Consider the following 23,340-nt stretch of genomic DNA (forward strand, 5'->3'; position numbering starts at 1 on the left):
TTGGATTCTTCGGGTATTTGATAGCATATGATGTGTTTCAGCCATCTTCTTAGGGTGTTTATGTTGGGCACTTAAAGGTCTTTTGGCTGCCAATTTTTATGAATCTTGTAAGATGTAGTCATTTGGAATCCTGTCTATCTTCAAATTTATTTGAAATTGTTTGGCAAGTTCCAGAGATTCTGGGAGAGAAAATACAGATGCACATATGGACATAGACCTCATTGCACAGCCTTGCTTCTGCTTTTTACACAGTAGCAAGAGGAAGAGAAGCCTCAGCTCATATGTTAGGAGCTTGCTCTCTCTCCATTCTCAGAGATGTATCTCTCTACCTAATTGCCTTAGGTCCTGAGAAACGATTCTCCATGTTTCATTTCACAGACCTGTGTCAAGAGGCTATGATTTTTCTTTGTTGAGTGAAAACAAGTGAAATACTTTATAATTAAGAAAATATATTTTAAATCACACTGATTTTTATGTTAATATCAACACATTTTGCCATATACAGTTAGAAAATTATGTAATTGCAGAGCCGGGAATCTCTCTGCCATGTTCCTAATCCAAGTGTCTGTCTGTGACATTGGCCAGCACTGGTTAGATGTGGCTTTTGTTCAGAGGAAGTTGAAAGGAATGTCTGACTAGTTAGACAAAGAAGCAGGTTATCTGTCTAAGGAATGCCACAAACAGAGTTTCCTTTCTCCTTCAGGGCCAGCATCTGCAAAAGCCGATGTTACCAGTGAGAGGTCCAGAGGGGTTGAGGAGGGCTGCTCCGTGGCCATTGCTGAAGCTCTTTCCCACACGCGGTCAAGAGTTTATCTAGACCCAAAATGGCACAGTGCAGCAGAAGAGGAAGATGAACAGGGAAGCACAACTTTTCAGACAATGGAAGAATTCACACCAATATCTTCTCAAATTGCAATGAAGGAACCCATTTCAGAGCTGACCCTCCAGTCAGCTGCTGACATTGAAAGTAACGTGAAGTTCCACAAAACAGCCTGAAGTGTTTACACACAAGCTAGTGAATAATGAATTTGCTCATGGTGCTGCAGTCACTTTTTAACCTAAGTTCTTCTCTACTTACAGCCTTAGACTCCAAGGAAGATGTAAGAAAACAAGGAATCTTAAGTCCAAGTTCTGAAAGTGTTGGGCCAGACAGCAGGGCTGCCTGGTGTCTTAGTCATGGGACGTACGACACTGGCAACAGACACGAGTTTGAAAGATTCAAGAAGTTCATTAAAGGAACACTTGGGGAGAGGTACTGGTGGCTCTGGATGGATATTGAAAGACTAAAGGCTCTTAAGAACACTACAAGGCAACAAAGGTACTTCCCATTATTTAACAGTTATTCCCATTGCTTTAATAGTTGTAACCTGGATATTTGAATGTAGGTTTTGAGACTTCAGAGTAAATTGTAATGTCTGAGTAAACAGACACAATTAAATGTGTGTCCTGACAAGGTTTGGAATGACTCTACTGAAGCTGATAAAACTCTTTTTGCAGAGTCATGTTTGCAAGGCTTACATGAAGTCAGAATCATATTATTAAGGCTGCGTTAGAAAGAGATTTGGAAAACAGATGGCAACAGAAAGAACCTAAAGAATAAAAGAAATTAAATTCACAAGTAGGACATCAAAGGACAAACTCCTTTAATGAAAGATCCTGCTGGATTCAAATAGTCTATTCTACAGCATTATACATTTTGTCTTATACATAACCTGTCTCTGATTTGTGGAAAAAATATTTTGGCTTCTGCCACTTGCAATTAAAAACATGTTGCATGGCAGCAGCTTAATCAGTAGGATAAATTGTACTCAGTTCTGTACAGCATTTGATACATGCTTATGTGACTATTTTTATTGACTGCAGGCAACTCAGTAAGATGAAAAAACTGTACCTGCTGAGCAGTGGAGACTATTTCCTCAGTTCAGAAGTGTTGCTCAGACTTGAGCTGCTGCATGGAGATCAGTGGAATATAATGCATTTAAGACGGATTCAGCCTGAAGTAGTGAAACCACTACTTCTTTACTGGTATGAAGAAATGGATGTGAAATAAAATTCTATTGTTTAATAAACGTCCATTTTCTTTGATAAGCCTATTATTTCATGCCACTTATCCCACTGCAATTATTAGAAACAATGTCACTGTAAGTACTAGCACATTAATTTTTGGCTGAGCCTAAACTGCATTGCAATCTGCTGAGAAGCCTGGTAGATCTGCTTTAATAAACCCTTGTCATTTTTCTACCAGAGAATCTGAGCTGCTTTGTGGATCTCTGCCTTGGGTAATGTTCAGTTAAAGTTTAGTCTGCAGGACAGGGAAACCCATCCAGGCACAGTAGGTTAATTCTGTCCTAACCTGTTCCCCATACTACCCTTCCCCTGTTCCCCATAGTACCCTTCCCAAGATGCTCTTTGTATATGCCTTCATGGGATTTGAGCCTGAGACTTTACTGTTCAATGCCTGTCATACAAAATGCCTTTTACATATTAACAGCTTAAGTGAGGATATAAAATCTAACCTATTTCCAAAATACGGGCTAAATTTTTGAAGATGTTTTTTCCTACCCGAGGGGGTTCAACAAATTCCAGGCATAAACCTGGAATTGTGGATCCTCACATGACTTGTGGTCTCTGTCCTGGCCTAAAATCCTTTCCTATGCTTTGCTGTAGGATGGATGGGGCATACCTTCCTGCAGACTGATAGAAGGGTTTGTAATGGTGCAGAATTTGTAACCTAAGTTTACTTATGTGTAGTTTGGTTTTATATTTGGAAGCATGCAGTATCTAAGCACACCTTTGACACTAACTGATTTTTAATCCTCGGTGCATATAGCACCATGTCTTGGTACAGTAAACAACATCACTGAAAAAAAAAAAGCCAAACAGCTCATTGTTTCATTACTTTGGAAAGTTCTACTTATTAGCTTTTTTCTCCCTAGGGGTCCCAGATTTTGTGTCACTCATTCAACAGCAATAGATGCTGCCAGTGCAAAACTGAAGTTCTGGCACACATGTCAAGAGAGGCCAAGAATGGACGTTGATCCTTTCCCACAAATAGTATCATTGTTGCCATTGACCCAAAAGTCTGACATACCACCTTCCCTTCTTCAGGTAAGTAGGATCACATTGGAAAACAGAGCTTTTTCCTGTCAAAAATAATGACAAAACTCCTTGAATTCAATGGAGCAAGAACAAGGTTTTTTAGGAAATATTTAGCCAGCTGGTATATTGAAGATGGTTACATACAAAAATGCAATAAAATTTCATTATACTTCATGCAAAAAGTTGCTATAAATTGAGTCAAATTATCTTCTCAGTTACCCCCTGGCTATTTTCTAAGTCCTTTGGATAGATATTTTAGCTGGAAGTTCTCAGAACTGCAAAATTAAGTCTCTAGCAATGCAGCTTCACCACTCAGCCTTGTCTTAATCCAGAGTAATTCTTATAACTTCACTGCAGTTAACCTGGATCTATTCCTCATGTCTGTAAAAATGGCAGAATTCTGCTCATTTTCTATCACTACAGCCCTTCAATCAGTTACACATGTTTACTTTCTACAGAGGGCCATGAGCCACTCAACAGACCTTTTCACAGTTTGTAGCTTATAGGTGGCCAGTTCAGTTTTGTCACTTTTCTTCCTTGAAAGCCTGAGTGTGAGAGGTAACTGCAATAAAAACTACAGATTTTCAGCAATACAGTGTTAAACCTCAGGATAGTTGGTATTTGGAGAATGTGGATTGAAATTGTGGTTCCAGTATCAAGAACTGTATAGGCGATGCCACAGATTTGTCAGCACACTCTGTCAGTAACCTCTGTTACTTTAGGTTGGAGAGTTTGAGGCTACAATTACTTCCTTTGAAATCTGATTCATGGAGATAATGGAGGAAAATAGTGGGACAGATTTCCTGTTTAGAAGAAACTGGATTCAGAAGCCATGTTCCTGGTGATCATGGCAGAAATGGGAGCAAGAAGCACCTGTGTTTTACAGTGACCAGTTCACAAGGTGTGCTAATGAGCCAGGACTAGCTGTAGGTCAGGCAGACAGGACCCTGCAGGTTTCTCAGTCGCTGTTGAATTTGACACAAATTAGGATCTGGTACCATGAACATTCACAGAGTCACCAAATGGCCCACTTCTTGCTATTATTTCTTTTTTCCTACAAGAAATTTAGACTTTTGAATCTTCTAACTACATTGTGCTAGCAAGAGCTTAGGTAAAGCAGCAGCTCTGGGTGAATTTCTGAGGGCACTCTGAATGCAATTGGCATTTCCAAAAGGTCAGAGTATGATTTTGTTCAAAATAATAAGTGATGGTGTGTCAGAATGACCCCTTTCTCTCCCAGTCTGAGTGATTGTATCTCTCTTACAGTGAGCTGACTTAAGATAATCTTCCTAAAGTTTCACAAAACATGTTCACATGCTCTTCACCTGACATCCTCTGTAGTTCTGTACAGTGTGCTTGTAGCATATTTCCACCTGTTAAAAATGCATTTTCTAAGCTGTAGTGGTTATTAAGGTATGCTGAAAAATCTTGAAAAATATTCAGAAATTTTTGCAACTTGCCATTTCACATATTGTGATCGACAAGGAAGGATACTCTTGGAAACTCCTGACTGTTATTGACCAGTCAATGAGAACTTGTTAAGAAAATACAAAGGTGGAAAAATAATCAGAATTTCCTTATTTTTCTGTAATGTTTTTTAGAAAAGTAGAACAAACTCACCAACAATTTTATTAAAACTAGCTAAACCAAATTTCTCTTTGAAGAGATCATCAGGATTACTACCTATTCTCACAGGAAGTCAGATTCTCCAAAGGGATGATATTTCTAGCATTAGAATGCGGTAAGTACTAAAGTCCCTTGTGTATCTTTCTGCACAGCAATATACCTCAAATATTTATGGAAGTATTTTAGATTCTACTGTTTTCATTAATACTTTATTACAATTATCTGCCTAGTGAAGCACAGTTATGGTACAGATTGTTTGCATGGAGAATTCCTCCCTGGCTGATGAGTTTCTCGCTTGTTTATGCCACAACACAAAAGAGTTTATTTCCCCAAATACAAATGTTTTCTCTTATGTAATAGTCAATATTCTACATATTCATATTCTTTTAACCTGTCACAAATGCTAACCCTCAGAGTCATGCTATCTATGCCAATGATTTCCACAGAGCAATATGAAAAAGGTATTCTTCTACATTTTTTTTCATTGTAAATTTAAACTCCATGTACTTTTTCCTCTCTATTCACTTTATCATTACACCAGTTTTTTGCCCCTTTTTATTTATTTATTCTATAAGCAGCCTTAGATTTTTCTTAAATAACTATTGAAGATTTTTTTGTTTGTGATCCAGGCCAATGTCAGTGAGCACAGACGTGATTCATAGCTTAGCTCTGGATGGGACCAAAGACTCAGAATACCAGGGTCATAGAAAGTACACTTATGCTGAGCTTCTCCATGTAAGTATGGCTTGAAAATATTACTTGTCTTGAATCATGGGTTAAAACACTTTATTCTGCTGTATAAAGTAGTCAAAAATGGAGAGAACTTGGTTTAATTTTATGAATGTCAATGCTTTATGTAGAGGTATCATTAGAATGTCAGCATTTTCTCTGTTGTATCTGTCACCTATTGGATAGGAAATCATGGCACACACAGAGGTTTATTTTCACTAGAAAGTGTGGATCTTCTCCATAGTGACCATGTGTTCAGTAGGCTATGATGGAAAACGCTCTGGATAAATGCTTCAGTGGAATCAGTGCCTAGGAAAGTATATCAGACTTACAGAGAAAACTGAATCTGCCTTAGAAAGTCATTAAAATTATAACATTCATAGAGGAAGAAGGTTCATTTGTACAATCCCTCTTTATTGCTTGTGTACTTCATTCTTTTCTTTGTTGAATTATTGCCTGCTAAGCAATAGTTGAGCAAACCTCAAGAGAGATAGGCTGCACAGATGAGCCTTTTCTCAATAACTGCTAAAATGCTGACAAATCAAACATATGAGATGTCAACATCTGGCAATCTAAAATATATCCAGAAACTTTCTTGTTTGTGGAATGGTCTCAAAACAGCCTGGTCTTTCATGGAGTTATTGATACCCATAGCCTCACAACTAAAAGAAAAAAAAGCATTTAAGAAATCTGGGCCCACCCACATGTGCATGGAGTTTGCTGAGCACTTGAGTACATGCTTGTTTGTTTTGCACTTCAAAATCACACTTTATTCATTTCTTCACTGCAATCATTTTACCTTGTTGTTTTTGACAGGAAAAAAGGTTAGTCTTTGCAATCTGGGGACATTTGCAGTTAGGAATGTATATTCAGCAAAAGTTCACACCATGAACTATTAGTTTTTATACATCATATGCAGTTTCCCTCTTACCAACAGAAGAAAACATCATACATTTACACTGGTTAGACTGGAACCTACAGTCAAGACCTCACAGTTTGCCATCACAAATATGAAGCAAAGGACAATGCAGGGATTCATAGTTTAACTTCATACAGGGGAGGGATATCTTCCTACTCTGCTTCAAAAGTCTGGTTTCCTCCTGCCCTTCTCCATCCTTGTTACTGTTTGGAGAGAAGCTGATTGCCAGCCACCACACTCATCTGCTTCCACTTCTGCTATCAGAGACAGCAAATCAGCCATAATTTCTCTCTTGTGATCATCAGAAGCTAATTTACTTACAGAAGCCTCTTCTGCCTTCTCTGTGAGCCTTGACAAAATGGATGTATTCTTCCTCAAATGCTCTGGGAGCTAGCTGTGGTAATGAGCACGGATTTCTGGCTCACTAAATTGTTCATGATTTTGTTGCTCATGTCAGTGGTGTAACCCCAGAAGATGTATCTTTTGTTCCATAATAGTTGAATGTTTTGAATCTTGACCAAATAGCCACCTCTTAACTTCTCTTAATTCAAAACACGGTAGCCTGAGCTGAGACAACCTTTGACAGCTAACTGATGTCGTTGAGTATCACTGGAATTCCCCAGAGCTAAAGACTTAATGACAGAATTAAGGCCAGGTTTGTTTTTCTGTTTTAAGTATTGAGGAATCACCTAAGGGATGCTATAATCACTTAGCTTCTCTAAATGTCTTCAGTCATCAGATTTATTCCATTGGATGTGAATATTTAGTGGGAAAATGGTGGTAAGGGCCATGATCAATTGCATATGTAGTAGAAAATGGAGTCTACTTCCTTGGGATGAAGATGCTAATTGAACACACTTCATGGCCTTCCTTTGCAATGTAGTGACATTTGAAAATAATGAAAGCCTGTTATTCCTTGCTGTGTAACTATGTTTTATTTGTCCAGGGGAAAAGTGTTGCTAGCAGTGTTGTCTTCAGGGGATCAGGAATTGAAAACATGCTGCAGTCTCTTTATTTGGAGAACAGAGCAGGCTACTACTTCACACAATTCTGTGAGAAGTCAGGGAATAAGGTATGAATATTTTCCTTCTCTGTGATAATTTAGTCCACAATTGACTGAATGCCAAGTTATAGAGGGCAGCCAGACTGAAAAAAAAAAAAGAAATGGAGAAAGAAAGATTGATGACTGGATGAGTTATTACTTGTGAGACTTCAATCCCTCAACAATAATAAACTGTTCACGTATATATGCAAACTAATGACAGGTCTTAACCAAGCTGTCAGATTCTTACTGTCTCAAACCCATTGGAATTCTTATTGTACCATCAGGGATAAAAAAAGGCTACTAATTTTTAAAAGTTAACCGTTAACTTGGCAGAAAAAAAAGAGGTCTTAACCCACAAAAACCATTTTTAAAAATAAGATGGGAAACCTGCTGTGCTATTACTAACAATAATTTGATTTCTTCTTAATTTTGGGTTAGTGATGTCCAAAATCTTCAATATTTTGAAAACTTTCTTATGCTTCCACGAATCTCCTTGTATTTCTGAGACATACAACACTATTTCTTCTATGTAGTCAGCACATGTATCATTCATTGCTTGGTGTAAATTGAGGATTGAATTGGAACAGTTTATGCATATTGAGTTAGTGTTTAGTGGCTTTGCAGAAAAATTGAGTCTTTAGGGGAGGTTTGAATGCAATCAAGATGGACATCTGTTTCACCACTAGCACAACCCAGAATCCAGCAGCAGTAGCTAGAAGTGCCTCTGGCTTCTAGAAGGCAAGATCTAATGTTTCCAAAGCTAAATACCTTCAGCTAAAACTATTAAATGTGCATAGAAAGAAATCTAAATGAAAGAAACTTATTTTTCCATTGGAGATAGGCAACCACCCAAGTGTCTCTAGCCTTTTCAGGTGCCAGGCTCCTTTCAAAATTATTTGCTTAAAGTTTTCTCTTCAGCTGTGAAGCCTATTTCACTCATGTTTCAGGTCTGGAAGACTACAGTTTGTGGAACAAAGTTCCCCATCCCTACCTTTTTGGAATGCATTGTTTATTGGTTAGTGATGGGGGTTTCAGGGTATTTTTAAAGTCTAAACCCCATAAAAACATGATTAAAACAGAAGGCTTGGGGAAAGATCTAGACTTCTGAAAGATCTTTTGCTGTTTGTTTGAATTTATGAAATGAGGCCACGACTCTGTGTCTCAGAAATGCATGTAATAAAAATGTAATGATAATCCCAGTACAATGTGTCAAGTACACACTATTTAATTATTTTGGTTTTTGCTGCAAAACCCTATTTTGCCATGGCACAAATTCTGCATGTCCATTATCAGCATCTCTTCTTTAGCACTGGCTTTATGCCACTGAAATGGGGTTACTCTTCAAATGTTAACTACAATGTTAACAATTTTAATGGCCAATTATGCATAAAGGATACAATAAAAGATAGAGTATCACTGTGACGATGCTATGAAATATGTTGTTCTTCTGCCAGTATGCAACAGAAGATTAAATCCATTTTAAATTGAGCTTGATTTATGATGACCCCAAGGAGCTAAATAATTACTTGCATTGGAAAGTAAATTTTTTATAAAATTGTGATGTTTGGGTAGCAATAACCTACAATATTTTTCATCTCTAGTTATGGAAGAACTGCGTGTACTTTTGGTTCGACCTACAGGCTTATCATCAGCTTTTTTACCAAGAAACCCTTCAACCTTTTCAAATATGCCAGCAAGCTCAAGTAAGTTGTAAATAATGTGTTTTTCTTTCAAAAATACATTTATTAGTTCCCTTCACAAATGCATTTGTTCAGTGTAAAGACTGAAAAGAAAATAGAAAAGTTTCCAAAACTTGACAACCCACACCAAAGTAAATCTGTGTTGTGGGCAATAAAAGAAGCTCTTTGGATTGTTTCCATGGAATTTCTTGATTCAAACATTAAACATGCATAGTTTGATTTCCAGGCTCTGCAGCCTGTTCCCAGTTTTATCTATTATACTCAGTTTACCTAAACTCCCCTTTGCTACACTGAGTCATATTTGGAAACTGTCTGCTTAGTGTTAACATCAGAGATAGTGTTTTTTCTAAACCAACTAATAGTGCTGTACCTTTCCTTCCATCTCCTATGTGGGTTAGAATTGCAGATCTCATAGTACAGACCTCAGATAATGACCTCAATAATGAAATTGATCTTTGTTAGCCCTGTTCAATTTTTATGATTGTCAGGGTTTCATTATTATATTTACCATGGTTGTCATCCCCCTAACCAGATCTTTAGACCCTCATTTAATGTTAAGTGGAACCGATATTTCCTATAAAAGAATATTTTAATTGAGCATGCACTTAGCCCACCGTGGTGCTGAAGGCAGAGTAGATTGATTCCATCAGGGAAAGAAACTGCAACAGTGTGATATCATTAGAAGAACTACAAGGAACTTTTAAAATCACTTTGTGAAACTTTGTTCTGATTTTCTTCTCTAAACCTTGTGTAGGAGTGTATCCTATCCACATATTTCAATATATACTGTAATAGAGCAAAACTACTTCACATATCATTGGAACAGATATCTGTAGAGGGCAGGTGAGAGTAATCTCTTTATATGACATGTTCCTGAGCATCTGGACATTCTTGAATTTGTCTTCTTTTGCTTCTTGGAGGTTTTACTGGGAAAATAACAGAAGTTTGCATATTTGTCCAGAATTCTCATCTAAATCAGTGTTATTTGTACAGAAACTCCAAGCAGAGGCCAAGGCATGGGTTCCTCCCTCTCCTGTCTCATACTGGGTAAACTGAACCATTACCCTATTTAGTTGTTTTCCCCTCCAGCTCTTTTTATGGCCTGAGGCTGTGGGCAACTGAATGTCCCCTTAAGTCTGACTGTCTCCTGCATCAGTCCATGCCTGTGTGTGGCTGGGGACCTCCTCACACCAAGCTGACCATATCTATTCTGTATCACCATTTTCCTATGTGTTTTATTGCAGGCCAAAGCTCACCTTATAGTCTCTGATGGTTTTCATTTTGGTTTCATTTCACACCAGTTTACATTCTTTTTGTAGTGGTTGCATGGCTGAAAATTTAAGGCCCAGGTCTTTTTTACTAATCTTATTTCCAGTGCTGGCCTGGTGGTGACAGCAGAACATCGTACAATCAGTGTTACCAGGCAATTGCAGACAGTATATACACATAGCCATGAAAGTAAATACATCAAAACTAAATATGTGAAACTGTTCCATTAGCATAACTAACAGCTGAAATGTAACATAACAAATCAACACATGTGCTGCAACATTTGGTATCATTTTCAAGCTTGCCTTTTAAGGCTGCAGAAGAATTATACTTGTTTTCATTGGAACACTGTAAAGAGTCAAGCTGCAACCAATCTTCAGAGTCTGCTTACGAAAGGGATGCCTTCCCAAATTCTGCACTCACCTTTGGCACAAGAAGACAGTCACTCCAAATACTCCTAAGAGAATGTGAATCAGATTCACATGACACATTGTCATATATATTTTACTATTTATTACAGAAAGAGACATGTAGAGACAAACAGAGTGTTCCGTATGTGTGCTGCCTGCTTCCTGTTAGAAACAAGAACAAACCTTGATTGCTGTGTATCTGCTACTCATTGTTTCATTTGTTAGGCATTGCTATTTCAGCTTTATAATAGAGTAATAAAACGCTTTCCAAAGTATATATGCATTCACCTGGGGAAAGAAACTACAGTGAGAATGAAATTTGATAGATAAGAATAATGACAAGTACTGGTAATCACCCAGGAACATACATGGTTATTCACTGTAAACATATGTACACAAGTGTAAAAAAAATTTGAAAATAAAACTGATAAAGAAACATAAAATGTTGGGGTTTAATTTTTTAAAAAGTTGTTTAGAATTAGGAAGTTTAATGCAGTTGTGGGAAATATAATATTTTAATGCTAGAATCAATTTAGATAAAGGGAGTCTTCATTACTGTGGACTTTTAGGGTCAGATACAAGATTTATGTTAGTGGGGAGTGATGATGGAGGTTAAGGCAGTTTAGGCTCTCTGTTCAACACCAGCCAGTGCATTGCATGCTTCCATCACATCATTCTGCCAAGCAGCTGCACAAGGCGCTCGTTTAGAGCAGAGCAATATCCATTCCTTTGGGCAGCAGTACAAAGCACTTGGACTTAAATCTTTCTCACATTTCTTGCTTCACTCCAGTCATTCTGAAATTGCTTATCAAAGCCTTCTCATCTGGGGATGAATTCACACCAGAGCCCAAGGCCTGTACAATCCCCAATTTGGAAAGTCATAAAATGAGGCCAAAGTCTTAATCTGAATTTTCTAAGCATTTTGTATAACCAGGTTTGTGCAATTGTAAGTAATTCTAATATGCAATCGGACAAATTTCCAGATAAGGTTTTGGGTTCAATCCATAACATACTTACATTTATAGGAGAATTTTTAGCTGGCAGGTAGAAAAAAATCTTGTGTTTTCAATAGGAACAAAACAATGAATCAACAAAGTTTGATATGCACTTGATGTCCTATGCTTCAGATTTTTGTATGAATTTGTTAACCTTTAAGTTAATTTAATGTAATTTTTCTTGTTCATCCCTTAGGAGATTGACCAATATAATGGTTTCAATATTCCACTGAGAATGAGAAAACCTCAGGAATTCCATGACACTGGAATAAAAAGACACTATGATTATTCCTTTTTATAAAATGTGTCTTTCAAACTGCATTGCCCAGTGTTGAAGGCTGTGAACAGACACTTTTCCTCTTTTTTGACATGTCTAGAACTCTTCTCAGTTGTTTTTCCAGCAGTCCTTGCAATTGAATCTGTGCAGATTACAGATGCACCTCAACTCTGATGCAAGGGACACAGGGATGAAAGCTACTACTCATTTCTCTCCTATCTGCAAGTGCATATATTCACTTACTTGGTCAAATACAACGGATTTGATTGCAATGGATTCTTGTGAGAATTTAAGTAAAAAGATGCCAAATCCTCTGACACTGCAAATGTGCATCCTTCAAATGAAGAGGCCATAATGATTACACCACTGAGAATTTGATTCTTTGAGTTTGGAAAAGTGCATTCCTCTAGCTAGCTTACCCACCTTTACATTTTTGCTTCATGTGTATTGCCAGCCCTAACTATTGGTTCTGGAGACAAATGTCTGTCCTTACTATGTTCTGGTTTTGCATGTGAAATTTTAAAGAACTGGGGGCAGCTCTGCAGGTAGAGCAGCCTACAAAGGCAGTCCCTAATGTGGCAACATATTACAACAGTGCTGGTGTGAGCAGGTTGTCAATAGCTTTTGGTCAACACTTCTTAGTCTGGACAATTTCTGACTTGGTAGGCTGACATTTTTTTGCCATCTCTAAAGAAGAGTAGCAAATGTACTCAAGTTAACAAAATCATAGGGGAAGGGAATTCCAGCCAAGAAACTAGTGGTGTATTTGTTTTTATTTTGTTTTTAAAACTATGCTCAAATGTTCACTCACTTAAGGAATCAGGTTAATCTGTGCTAAAATATTGAGGACATATTTTTGAAGCTTTTTACTAATTTACAGATCCCTTGTGTGGTAAGTCGTAACAGGTAGAGCAACGTAGTCCTAATGACAACTGAAATGGTTAACCCCTTTTTAAAAAGGCTGTTTTTAAAGATACCACATATTGATATCATTGGAGTTGGCCCCTCAAATTTGGCTAATCTTATACATTAAATGTTTTGGATCAGACTTAACATGATTTAACTGAAACTTTCCTAGTGTTAGGCCTCTTCAAAGTAACTTTCAACTTTTGAAATCACTGTGAATCTAATTAAAAGTGTTAAATTTCAATGTACTTAGAGATTTACTGAGAAGGGTTTAATTTTGGATAAATGTAGTCTAGCTTTCAGGTAAGACTCTTCCTATGGATCTTCTATTTCTCTTGCACCTGCATATCATTATTACACTGATAACAATAGGCACAGTAGGCACAAACCATTTTTGTTTGCATGGAAAATGTAGAAATGTGGAAGGAGTGTAGAATCCTGCATGCACAATAAATACAGTAATCATAACAAGAGCTAACTGGGGGATGGATGTCAGCCATCATAGCCCTATATTCCTCTGTGACCTAACACCAGGAGAATCTAAAGGGTTTGTTTCAAATTGTAAAGGTCCAAAATAATGGGGATATAGTCTATTACTGTTGCTGTTTGAGAGTCTAATAAATCAACATTTAATTTAAAACAAACAGAAACATCATTATTTAATGTACTCAAACATTCTCCCCTTGTGCTTGAAATCTAAGCACACCAGTGTTTTATTACTACTTGAACACAGAGTAAACATATTCTTTTCTTCCCTTCTATTGCTTTGAACATCTGCTAGTTACAGCTGGATTTTAGTAACATAAGGAAAATGAGAATTATAAGAATCCTGAATTCTTCATTGTCAAACCTGTGGGATAATAAAGTGAAGATGGACTTGTCAATGCTATCCTAGAGAAAAATTCTGATTTGTGCTGCTAATCTGGTCCCTGACTGTATGTTTGAAATATAGTTAGACTTTCACAATATGAAGAAGAGAAAATATTTATAAGGATATGAAATATATTTGGCAGCATCTTTTTTTACTTGAGTTCCTAGCTGAAGTCATAATCATGAAGCTTTAGGAAGCCATTACGGAATTTATTTTTCCAAGATATTCCTGGGGGAAAAAAAGTGTTTTACTCTGAGTTTTCTATGTTCATTTTCATAGCATGTTTAACAAAACATTTAGAAAACAAGAGTTTTACATAGGGGACTGTATAAAAAAATTTTAAAAATTACTCTGTGCTTCAAGGATGAGCTGTTAGGGAGAAGGAAATACCCTCCAGGTTCAGTTTTCTGCTCCTTGTACATGTTGAATGGCAAACTCTGTGCTTCAGATAAGAAGCATGTTGTGATTCTTGTTTTGGTAAGGGCTTAGACCTCAGCTGTGCAGTGGTATCTCCTGCATGGATCCTGTACAGTAATAAGTGTCTCACCATTGTCAAAAAATTATCAAAGAGAGCCTCCACAGAGAATGAAATAGTATCATTTTTCATTAATTTTAATCTCAAATTTACAAATGACATCTCTTAGAAGAAGTAAGATGCCTTCACTAGTTGGCCCAGCCCATATTCTGCAAAACAACAGTGTGACTTCATGAGGAGTGCAGTTGCTGTAATAATTGTGGTTATCTGAATCTTAAGTATCAGCCAAATATATCCAAGTGAAAATTGCATTAACCATTTTAATGAGAAAGAGTAAAAATGGCAGGGGGATTAATTATGTCAATAACTGAATTTTGAAATAATACTAGTTCTGAACATACAGCAGGGCAGTGGGGGACAAATATGCATTAATTCTCTCCTTCAAGGGTCTGTGACCATTGAAATGTATGATGGCTAAGATACAGTTTTCTTCTGTTTTATTGTAGTTCCTTTATGCAACTTACATTGCTCCATCTGCCAGTATGGACACTGGACTTCATCAGAATAAGAAAAATATGATTTATCACAAAATTGATCCAGCTTTTGAGGACCTTTTTGACCCAGCAGAAGAACATATCCTCACTGTTTTGCTGGAACCATGGATGAAGATGGTGGAAGAAGACAAATACACTTATAGAAAGGTAATATCTGGATGACACCATGAAAAATTCTTATTTAAGGGAAGAAAATCACAAGATCATTTATATGAACCCTGTTGTATTTAAACTCCAGAAGGGAGAAGTATTACAAGATGTTTTACTTAGTCCTTTCTATCCTGATAAGTTGAAATAGGCTGAGCTCCCTGTGGAGAGCAGACTTCTCATCTGAAAGGAAGCTGTGGGCTTCATAGACTCCTTGGCCTGTGAATTGGGGAGAAACACATCTTGCTGTGGTAAAATTTATCTTTGCACTCAGGAAGTTTCTGAAATTGTACCATTGATCAGAAGTAATTTTTTTAATGGTGGATTGCCCACAAGCACTCTGTATTAATGATAAGCACATAGTAAGGTGGTTTTTTTGAGTGTCAGTGCAGTGACTGTAGGTATTTCTGGTGTTTAGAATTTAAGTGCAGTTACTGCTTAGCATAGAAGAAATGTGACATGGTGGTTCAGCTGTATTTGCCCCAAACACTTTTTAGATTGTTGCTCTGAAAAAGTGGCTCAGAGGTGTACTCAGTTCTAATCCCAAAATGTTCTGAAAGTTTGAATTGAGCATGCTCATGGAGGTCAGAGGAAAGGGCTGCAATCCTGGCTGTGCCTCTGACCAATAACAACAAGAAATGGTGATGACAGTGGTGTGGATGCTGTGGCTCTCTGCTGTTTGTAAACTTACCTACAAGTTGCTTGCTGAAGGTCAAACTCCTTCTGGGTGCCACAATACGAGAAAGATAGAAAGCTCTTGTAGGGCCCTTCTAACTCAGGATACTCTATGATTCTAATTTCAAGTCTTTAGCATCTCTCTCTTGGAAATAGAAGGAGAAACTTACAGTGGAAAATCAGGAGAGAGAGGGCAGGAAGTTGGTTCTTGTTCCTGTTTTTCTTCACTATGAGGTTAGATGAAGCATCTCCAATTTATAGGAAATATCATCACTTATTGATGATACTTCTGTCAGCTTGTAATGACATTCCCACATTGCCCACTGCAAAATATTTTGAAATCTCCTTTTTCAGAAGTTTTGTAATACAGTCTGTTTTTTGTTCTGTATCATGTATGAATGTAAGAAAAACTAGATGAATTGATACCTAAAATCAAAGTTGAGAATGGTCTTCTAGCCAGTATTAAACATTTAAAAACAGATTGTAAGAACAGAAAAGAGACATACAGCTATCTTCAGCACTTTGCAACCAAGAAAGTTCATGGAACAGAGGTCTTATCCATATTCTTGATTTTAATAGTCTTTGAGGAGATTTTTTTCCTCCATGGCTTTCTGTAAAGTGTATCTCGAGTGATGTATCTTCAGCCTCACTGTAGAAGTGAGTTTCATGGTTTAGTCATGCAATAGGAGAAAAAATGTGTATCTTGATTTGTTTGGAGATGCCTCCCTGATAATTTCCCCTGGTGCCCTAGTTTTGTATATCACAAAGAACAAGTGAACAATTATTGTCTTGTCCTGTTCTCAATGTTGTTATGCTTTTACAAGTTTCTGTGATATCCCACTTCATTTAGATCTCCCTGAAACTCAAGAATCCTAGACACTTTGACCTGTCCTCTTACAAAAGGTGTTCCATACCTTTGTTGCACTTATTGCCCCATCTGTATGTATTATTTTGATGACATGCAAGCAATACTCAAAGTCTGGATGCACCAGGGATCATCCAGTGGCAGAACCATGTTTTCTCTTGTGCTCTTTGCCCATTCCTAATTGTCCCTATCATTCTAATTGCTTTTTGACTCCTGGTGAACTTTGAGTGGATGTGCAAAATGTAAGCTAATAGCCATCTGCAATGATTCCAAGATTCCCTTCCTAAGTAATAACTACTAATGGAAAGCCCTAATTTGGAGCTCATTGGAATGACTTAATGTTTATTATCGTTGAATTCAGCTGGCCTTTTATCACACAGATGCTAAAGTGTCCTGCTATCCTGCAGCTTTTCACAGTCAATTTAATTTTTTGCTCTGTGGAATCATTTTGCAAACTTTGTTGTCTCCTCACTCACCTCCTTTCCACATAGTTTCTGAATGTTTAAAAAACAACCTCAGTGCAGGTCCCTGTGAGACTACAATAGGAACCCCACCCCATAATGAAAGTTATTTATTTCTTTGGTTTTGATTTTCTACCTTCTACTTAATTCACGAGGGGACTTTCTCTCTCATCCTGTGATAACATAATATCTTTTAGAAGTTTTGAAACTTTGAGAAACTTAGTGAAATGAAATATAGTAATCCAAACACATCTGTAAAATATTTTCTTTGCTTTTCAACATCTTTTCTAACCTTTCAGATAAATTATTTTTTCCAAACTATTTCAGCTATAATTCTTTATGACCTGCAGTGCACCTTGGAATTGACTGATACTTTTCATGAATCTAAAATTTTATGTAATATCTATCAGGCTAGTTTTAGTCTTTTGTAGCTGGGTATTTTCTGTGCGTGCTATCTGTAAGGGTTGTCTAGAGTCCATTGCCGGTCCTCACTGAGTCAAATCATCAGCACAGCCGAGGGTTCTCATACATCGTTTTTGCATAAAAAGGAGTCTGCTTTAGAGCTTTCTGTTTTCACTGCTTCTAGTGAAAAGTAAGAATTGAAGAGATATACTTGTCCGTTAATATGTGTGTCAGTTTATATCTCCTTAAGTTAACCACAGGATAATCTCTTGCCCTTTCAGTTTGGAGGATGTGTTCCTTTGCAAGTGAGGTTACATGCTGACTTCTCAGTGCTCTAACAACACAAAGATCTTAATCTGAGCACAAAAAAACCCAACAAAATCCTTTTGACTGCACAATACAAGTGTTTGTGAAGAGTTACAATACAAAGACATTAAACGACCTTCTTCTAGGAGGCACTAGAGTCTCTTTGTACTAGGTGCAGGCTGATAGTTAGGCACACTCCTTCCCAAGCACAAAGACAACGTCTGCTTTGTATTTTGTTCAGTCCCTGGCTCTACTCTTCCCCTTTGTTCTACTCTATATCAGGACATATTTGGCCCATAATGAAACAAGATATTTTATCAAGAATTAGGTGAGTCCAAAATTGTTCATTTGGGACATGTTCAATATATATATATATATCTACATTTTTTCTTTAAATGAAACAAGAAATCAGGAGAGTTTCTTTTTACTGTTGACTCTCATTCTTCCTCTGTCTGCTTTCTCTTCAAACTTTACGAAAAAATGTTCTGAATTGTTTTACTATTTATTTTAAACTGTATTTTCTTTTAAGGGAAAGAATAGCCCAAAGCACCTTATAACAATGGAATAAAGTTACATTGAACTTGAAGACATTCAGATAGCACTGTGATTAGTGTAGTATTCACATTTAGATGAAAATATAATGAATATTTTTCTAAACATTCTCTTCTCTCTCTGGCGCATAAACATTTGTATAAGACAATCACAGCTCTCTAATCTTTGTAATGGGCATGCAGATCAGTGTAAGGTATTGGCTCGATTTTGCTAAATATCTTAAAATCTGCATTAAAATGGTTTAGGCAGCAAGGGAGGCCACCCAGTATCTCATTCACAGTTACTGATTGTACATAACTGAAGAATTGTTCTAGTTACATACAGCTTCTAATTAAGTTAAAAATGCCAACTTCACGGATTCAAATCACACACAGTAAATAATTTAAGAAATAGGACAAGACTGAAAGTCTGAAAGCTTTCATCTTTATTGTTTAGCTATTTTAACATCTTTCTCAACTTAAATTTCTGTTTCTCTAAATCTGTGGCACTCTGTCTTCTTGGCATTTCCCGTTGAGAGTCCTAGTTTTAAGAACTGTTTTTCTGCTTCTCAGGGGCAGTTTGACATACAATTTGCTGGTATAGGCAATCAGGTATGTCTGACCCAATATACACAATATAATATATGCAAAACATACACAATATATTATGTACACATTAGAATTTAGCAATTTTTGAATCAATTTGCCTAAAGTTGTAGTTAGGTTATTTAGTAGTTATCTACAGAAATTTGCATCTGAGTCTATGCAGATGGGAAAAGTGTATTCTACCAGAGCTATTGATAGAATTGTTTGTCACAAGAATGTGACTTCTTGTCTCTTCTAAACATCAGTCTCATTGCTGACAGATGTATTCTTTTCCATCCACTGTCACTGGCAAAATGCCCATGTAGTTCTCCATCTTTCTATAATGTGTACTGTAGGGGTGATACAAGATATTATTTTTATTAGGTGGAGTTGGTGGAAGAAACTCAACAGCTGGACTCCATGTACTTTAGAGAGCTCCAGGCTTTGCACCAAGTGAGTTCCAAGAAGGATGAGGTAAGACAAGTACCTACTAACAAAAACAAACCCTTTCTCTGTCAGAGAGGGTTCACACTTTGAGTATCAGCAATGAAAAGCTGACCAGATGCCAGTTTGGAGAAGCAAATAGTCTGATTTCTACCATTTATTTTGGGGACTGATTGACAGCCATTGTGTTAATTAGATACACAGATCTTCTGTCAGTTCCATCAACATCAGATCTAAAGTCTGTGGAATGTGTTTTGGGCCCCTACTCTTGAGTAAATGCCTCCATTTCAAGGGAATTAGAGGTATATATTGGATTATTTGATTATGGAACCTGCAGACACTGATATGTTTAAAGCAAACATAAAAGTAAAGCTTGCTAGGAGCTGGAGCCTTAACTCAATTTATTTTCTTAGTGATTAGAAAGCTATTTTACAGAGATAGGTTATCTAATGCAAGGATTATTAGACTGAGCAAAATGCAGAGGTGAAAAAAGCAGTTATGCAAGCAAAATAATTTCTCCCCTCAGAGTACTGTTGCTGACACGGGGGCTCTCAAAGAAGATCAGCACTTGCATCAAGCTCCCAAAGAATTGGCAGGTCCTAATCTGTCTGACCTGATCCATGACAAGGAGAAGTTAGAACAGTTCCAGGCTTTTCTTGATAAGCATTCTGCTAGGTACGTTTCTTCATTATTGTTATTTTACCTGTTTCTAAGTTCAGAAGAAATATTTGCTAATGATCTTGGCTATCTAAATGTTGACAGATTTTAGTCTTTTAAAAAATGTTTTTGCATATTTATGAAACACACAGACACATTGTTCAGACAACTGAATTGTCTGAACATGTTTGGGGTAAAAATTCTCCTGTCAAAACATATTTGTATTACAGTTCTGTTTTCAGTTTCTGCTTTGATTAGTGGCAAACCCCTGAGTAGAACAATTAGCCTATAATGAGTAAAATTTTCTCTTTTTTAGTACAGATTCAATTTAGTACATTTTAAAAATTAAAGCTGGTTATTATAAAAATGTACAAATAGAAAACAGGCATGTTATTGTCACAGTGTGACAGCAACCACAGTTTTGTGTCTGCTGAGCAGATTTAAGTACTAGCTTGTAGCAGATACAATCTCAGGCAGAGTCTTCGAAAAGGTGAGCCTGTTTGTTTTAAAAGTAAGATCTGAACAGAAGCTGATACTCTTTCTTTTGTCTTTAAATTGTTGCTTCCTTCCTTTAGTCGGGCTTCCCATGAGTTGATGCTTTGCATACTGGCTATTGCTTCTAGTCAAGCACTGCTATAGCTTTACATTGGAGATTAGTCAGCTTTTTCAAAACTGCCCAGAAAGGGGCATTTGGCACAAAACTCCTCTGGCCAAGATTCAGTGTCATCACTTCTGCTTATCACATAGGTTCTCTTTGTAGTCAGAGAGACAAAAATATACACTCCTGGACACAATATTCCGAATTCTGAAGGTAAAATCTAAAACCAGTTTGCATGGATCATTCCTACGATTACTGACTACAAAAGGACTGCAGATAATGAGTTCAGATGGAAATTCTTATGGTCTAGCTGCCTATAGTCAGGTGACTTCTGGTTTAGTTGTCTAGAACAGTGGTCTCCAAACTTCTTGCTCATGCATCTCATCAGTGAAAACTTTTTGAGCATGGAACCCTAGTATGTATGTGTGTATATATATATATATATATATATATGTATAATTTTTTATACATTATATACATGTGCTACTAAAGTTTTAATATTTTCTTGCTGCCCCTCAAAAAATGGTCTTGCACACCCCCTTCAGACATTGTGGTTCAGAGACCACTAGTCTTGAGTTCCTCTCTAACTGGGGAAATGGTAGGAATCAGCAGCTAACAGGTCATGGACAGGTATGCTGAATTGTCTCTGGTATTTCCTGCTTTGTTCATCACAGAGAGGTCTCATTTTAAGTGGTAGAACCAGGCAGAGAAATGTTTTAATTTATGGAGCCTTTTTTTTTTTTTTAAATAAACCTTCATAATGAAGAAAAACATTTGAAAAAGTCTCACAACAGTGTTTTAGGCCTGGGTCCAGACTAGTTACTCTGGAGTCCAGCTGGAGTCCACAATAAAGGTGCTTAATGGTACTGTAAGCTGAAGGGATCCTAGAACTAATGCAGTCTGGAAAATGTCAGAAAAAAACAATGAACACATCATTTACCTTTTTATCAAAACTTATGGTTCTGATAATGTCCAAATGTAAGTGATCCAAGTTTCAGGAAGCACAGGCTGCTGAGTGCCTGTGCACAAATTCTGGTAAGAAACTAAGCAAAGCTCCATTAATTAATACTTTGTTAAATGTATAGGCTATATTCACACAATTGCAGGATAATTTGTGTTACTTCAGGTTAGTGAATTACCGCTTGTTAGTCTTGCCAGGCTAATTGACTATGGATGTCCTCCTGATCCAGTATGCCAAGATAAGCCACCACTAAACAGTTTAACACACTTGAACATTATATATTTTACTTTTTAAAAAGATACACGTATTTGGTCAGTTGTCATAGGTAGATGCCAAGGAGTTACACCATAAACCACAGTAATTTGGATCACTTGCATTTGGGTGAACTTAGTCATGTTGTGATGAACTAGCAAATGAAAGAATTTCAGTCTCAATAGAACTTAGGGTTCTGTAAGGGTCTCAAAAGACTTTTGAAAGGAGAACATCTGTTCTTAAATCGGTCAGATGCTTTTGAACCTTTTACTCATAGATTAATGTTTTGAAAAAGCCAGTTATTAACCAAATGGAAAACTGAAACAGATTTGTCTGAATTCAATGTTTCATATTTCCTGCTGCAGATACAATGAATGTACTCACTAAAATGTTCATATAACTTCAGCTAATAAGATACTGTCAGAAAACAGTCAAATAAATTAAACTGAAATTGTAGATATGTCATTTATTCTGTTGTCTGGTTTAGAGAATGAAACCATACTATGATTCTATGAAAACAAATTTAAATTTATAGTGTACACTCAAACATTATGAACAATATATAGATTGAGAATTGCATCATTGAAATTATTTGTCACCAATTAAATAAGTAATAGAATTGGTAATTTATGAGAAAGCAGCCCACAAAAAGCCCTAGAAACAAATTTTGCCATTAATAGTTTTTATCTGCTCAGCTGCAGACTGACTTAAACTCTAGCACTTCACACGGGGCAGGAAGGAGGTGATTTCTTGGGCTGATGTTCCCAGCTGTCATCCCTGCTTCTTTCTCAGGCAATATAACAAAGAGGCAGAGCAGGAGGTGTCAGCTCATCTCTCAGGGGCTCACAGCCTCAGTACTGATTCAAATTCTCATCTGTTTCACTCTTCATTCTCTCTGTGAGCTCTGCATGACGGTTCTGGTCCACAGTCCCTGCTGGATTTAGCAGTGGCATATTGAGGAGGTTACTCCTTTCAGGGTACCCCCAGATGGCACCCTAAGTGAGATCTCTAAGACAAAAGTTTGCTCTGCCTGTTCAGTAAGTGCCATGGTCTCAGCAGATGGTACTAGCAGAGAAAAAATGTCATAAAATTTCAGCCCAATCTGACCTGGTATTTAGGTCTTGAATACTTTGGTATGGTATAGTTGTGGTTAAACTAATAACTCCCTAGAATGTTGATGAAATTAACTCAATACTGAAATAACATTCTGTTTAAATTTGTTTGTAGCATGGATCTCATGTGCTGGCTAGATATTGAAGACTTCAGAAAGATGCTCCAAAAGGATAAAGAAAAAAGTGATGAAAAATCGAAAGACATTAAAACCAAGTACTTAAACAATGAGTACTTCTTTGGACCCAACAGCCCAGCTACCAGAGAACAACAAGAAGAGGTAGCAGTCACAGAGCCATTCATAAAGAACAGTCACTGTGACTGTGACTGAGATAAAAATCCACAAGTGGGTCTGCTCCAGCTTTTCCCCAAGCTATCTCCTCAAATCTTGCCTATATTTTTGGCTAGAAGTATGGTTCTATTATGGTTGTATAGGTCCCTTCCTTCCTGTTCAGGCTTTTCCTCCCTACCT

The 23,340-nt window shown here is 37.1% G+C and overlaps 1 protein-coding gene across 3 annotated transcripts in view; it reads left to right on the plus strand.

The window, feature by feature from the left end:
• RGS22 (regulator of G protein signaling 22) overlaps positions 1-23,340 on the plus strand; it is a 60,198-nt gene that overhangs the window by 19,119 nt on the left and 17,739 nt on the right. For 2 of the 3 annotated variants that reach the window (XM_077187509.1, XM_077187515.1), the window contains 12 exons: positions 704-967; positions 1,081-1,318; positions 1,864-2,025; positions 2,937-3,108; positions 4,701-4,840; positions 5,355-5,460; positions 7,320-7,445; positions 9,020-9,121; positions 14,828-15,022; positions 19,231-19,320; positions 19,817-19,965; positions 22,986-23,148. In XM_077187509.1, coding sequence (XP_077043624.1) covers positions 704-967; positions 1,081-1,318; positions 1,864-2,025; positions 2,937-3,108; positions 4,701-4,840; positions 5,355-5,460; positions 7,320-7,445; positions 9,020-9,121; positions 14,828-15,022; positions 19,231-19,320; positions 19,817-19,965; positions 22,986-23,148 — 1,907 coding nt within the window. The remainder of the gene's footprint in view (positions 1-703; positions 968-1,080; positions 1,319-1,863; positions 2,026-2,936; positions 3,109-4,700; positions 4,841-5,354; positions 5,461-7,319; positions 7,446-9,019; positions 9,122-14,827; positions 15,023-19,230; positions 19,321-19,816; positions 19,966-22,985; positions 23,149-23,340) is intronic. The other variant, XM_077187510.1, reaches the window with a different exon arrangement.

Source organism: Agelaius phoeniceus, chromosome 1 (genome assembly GCF_051311805.1).
Source record: "Agelaius phoeniceus isolate bAgePho1 chromosome 1, bAgePho1.hap1, whole genome shotgun sequence".
Taxonomy (NCBI): Eukaryota; Metazoa; Chordata; class Aves; order Passeriformes; family Icteridae; genus Agelaius; species Agelaius phoeniceus.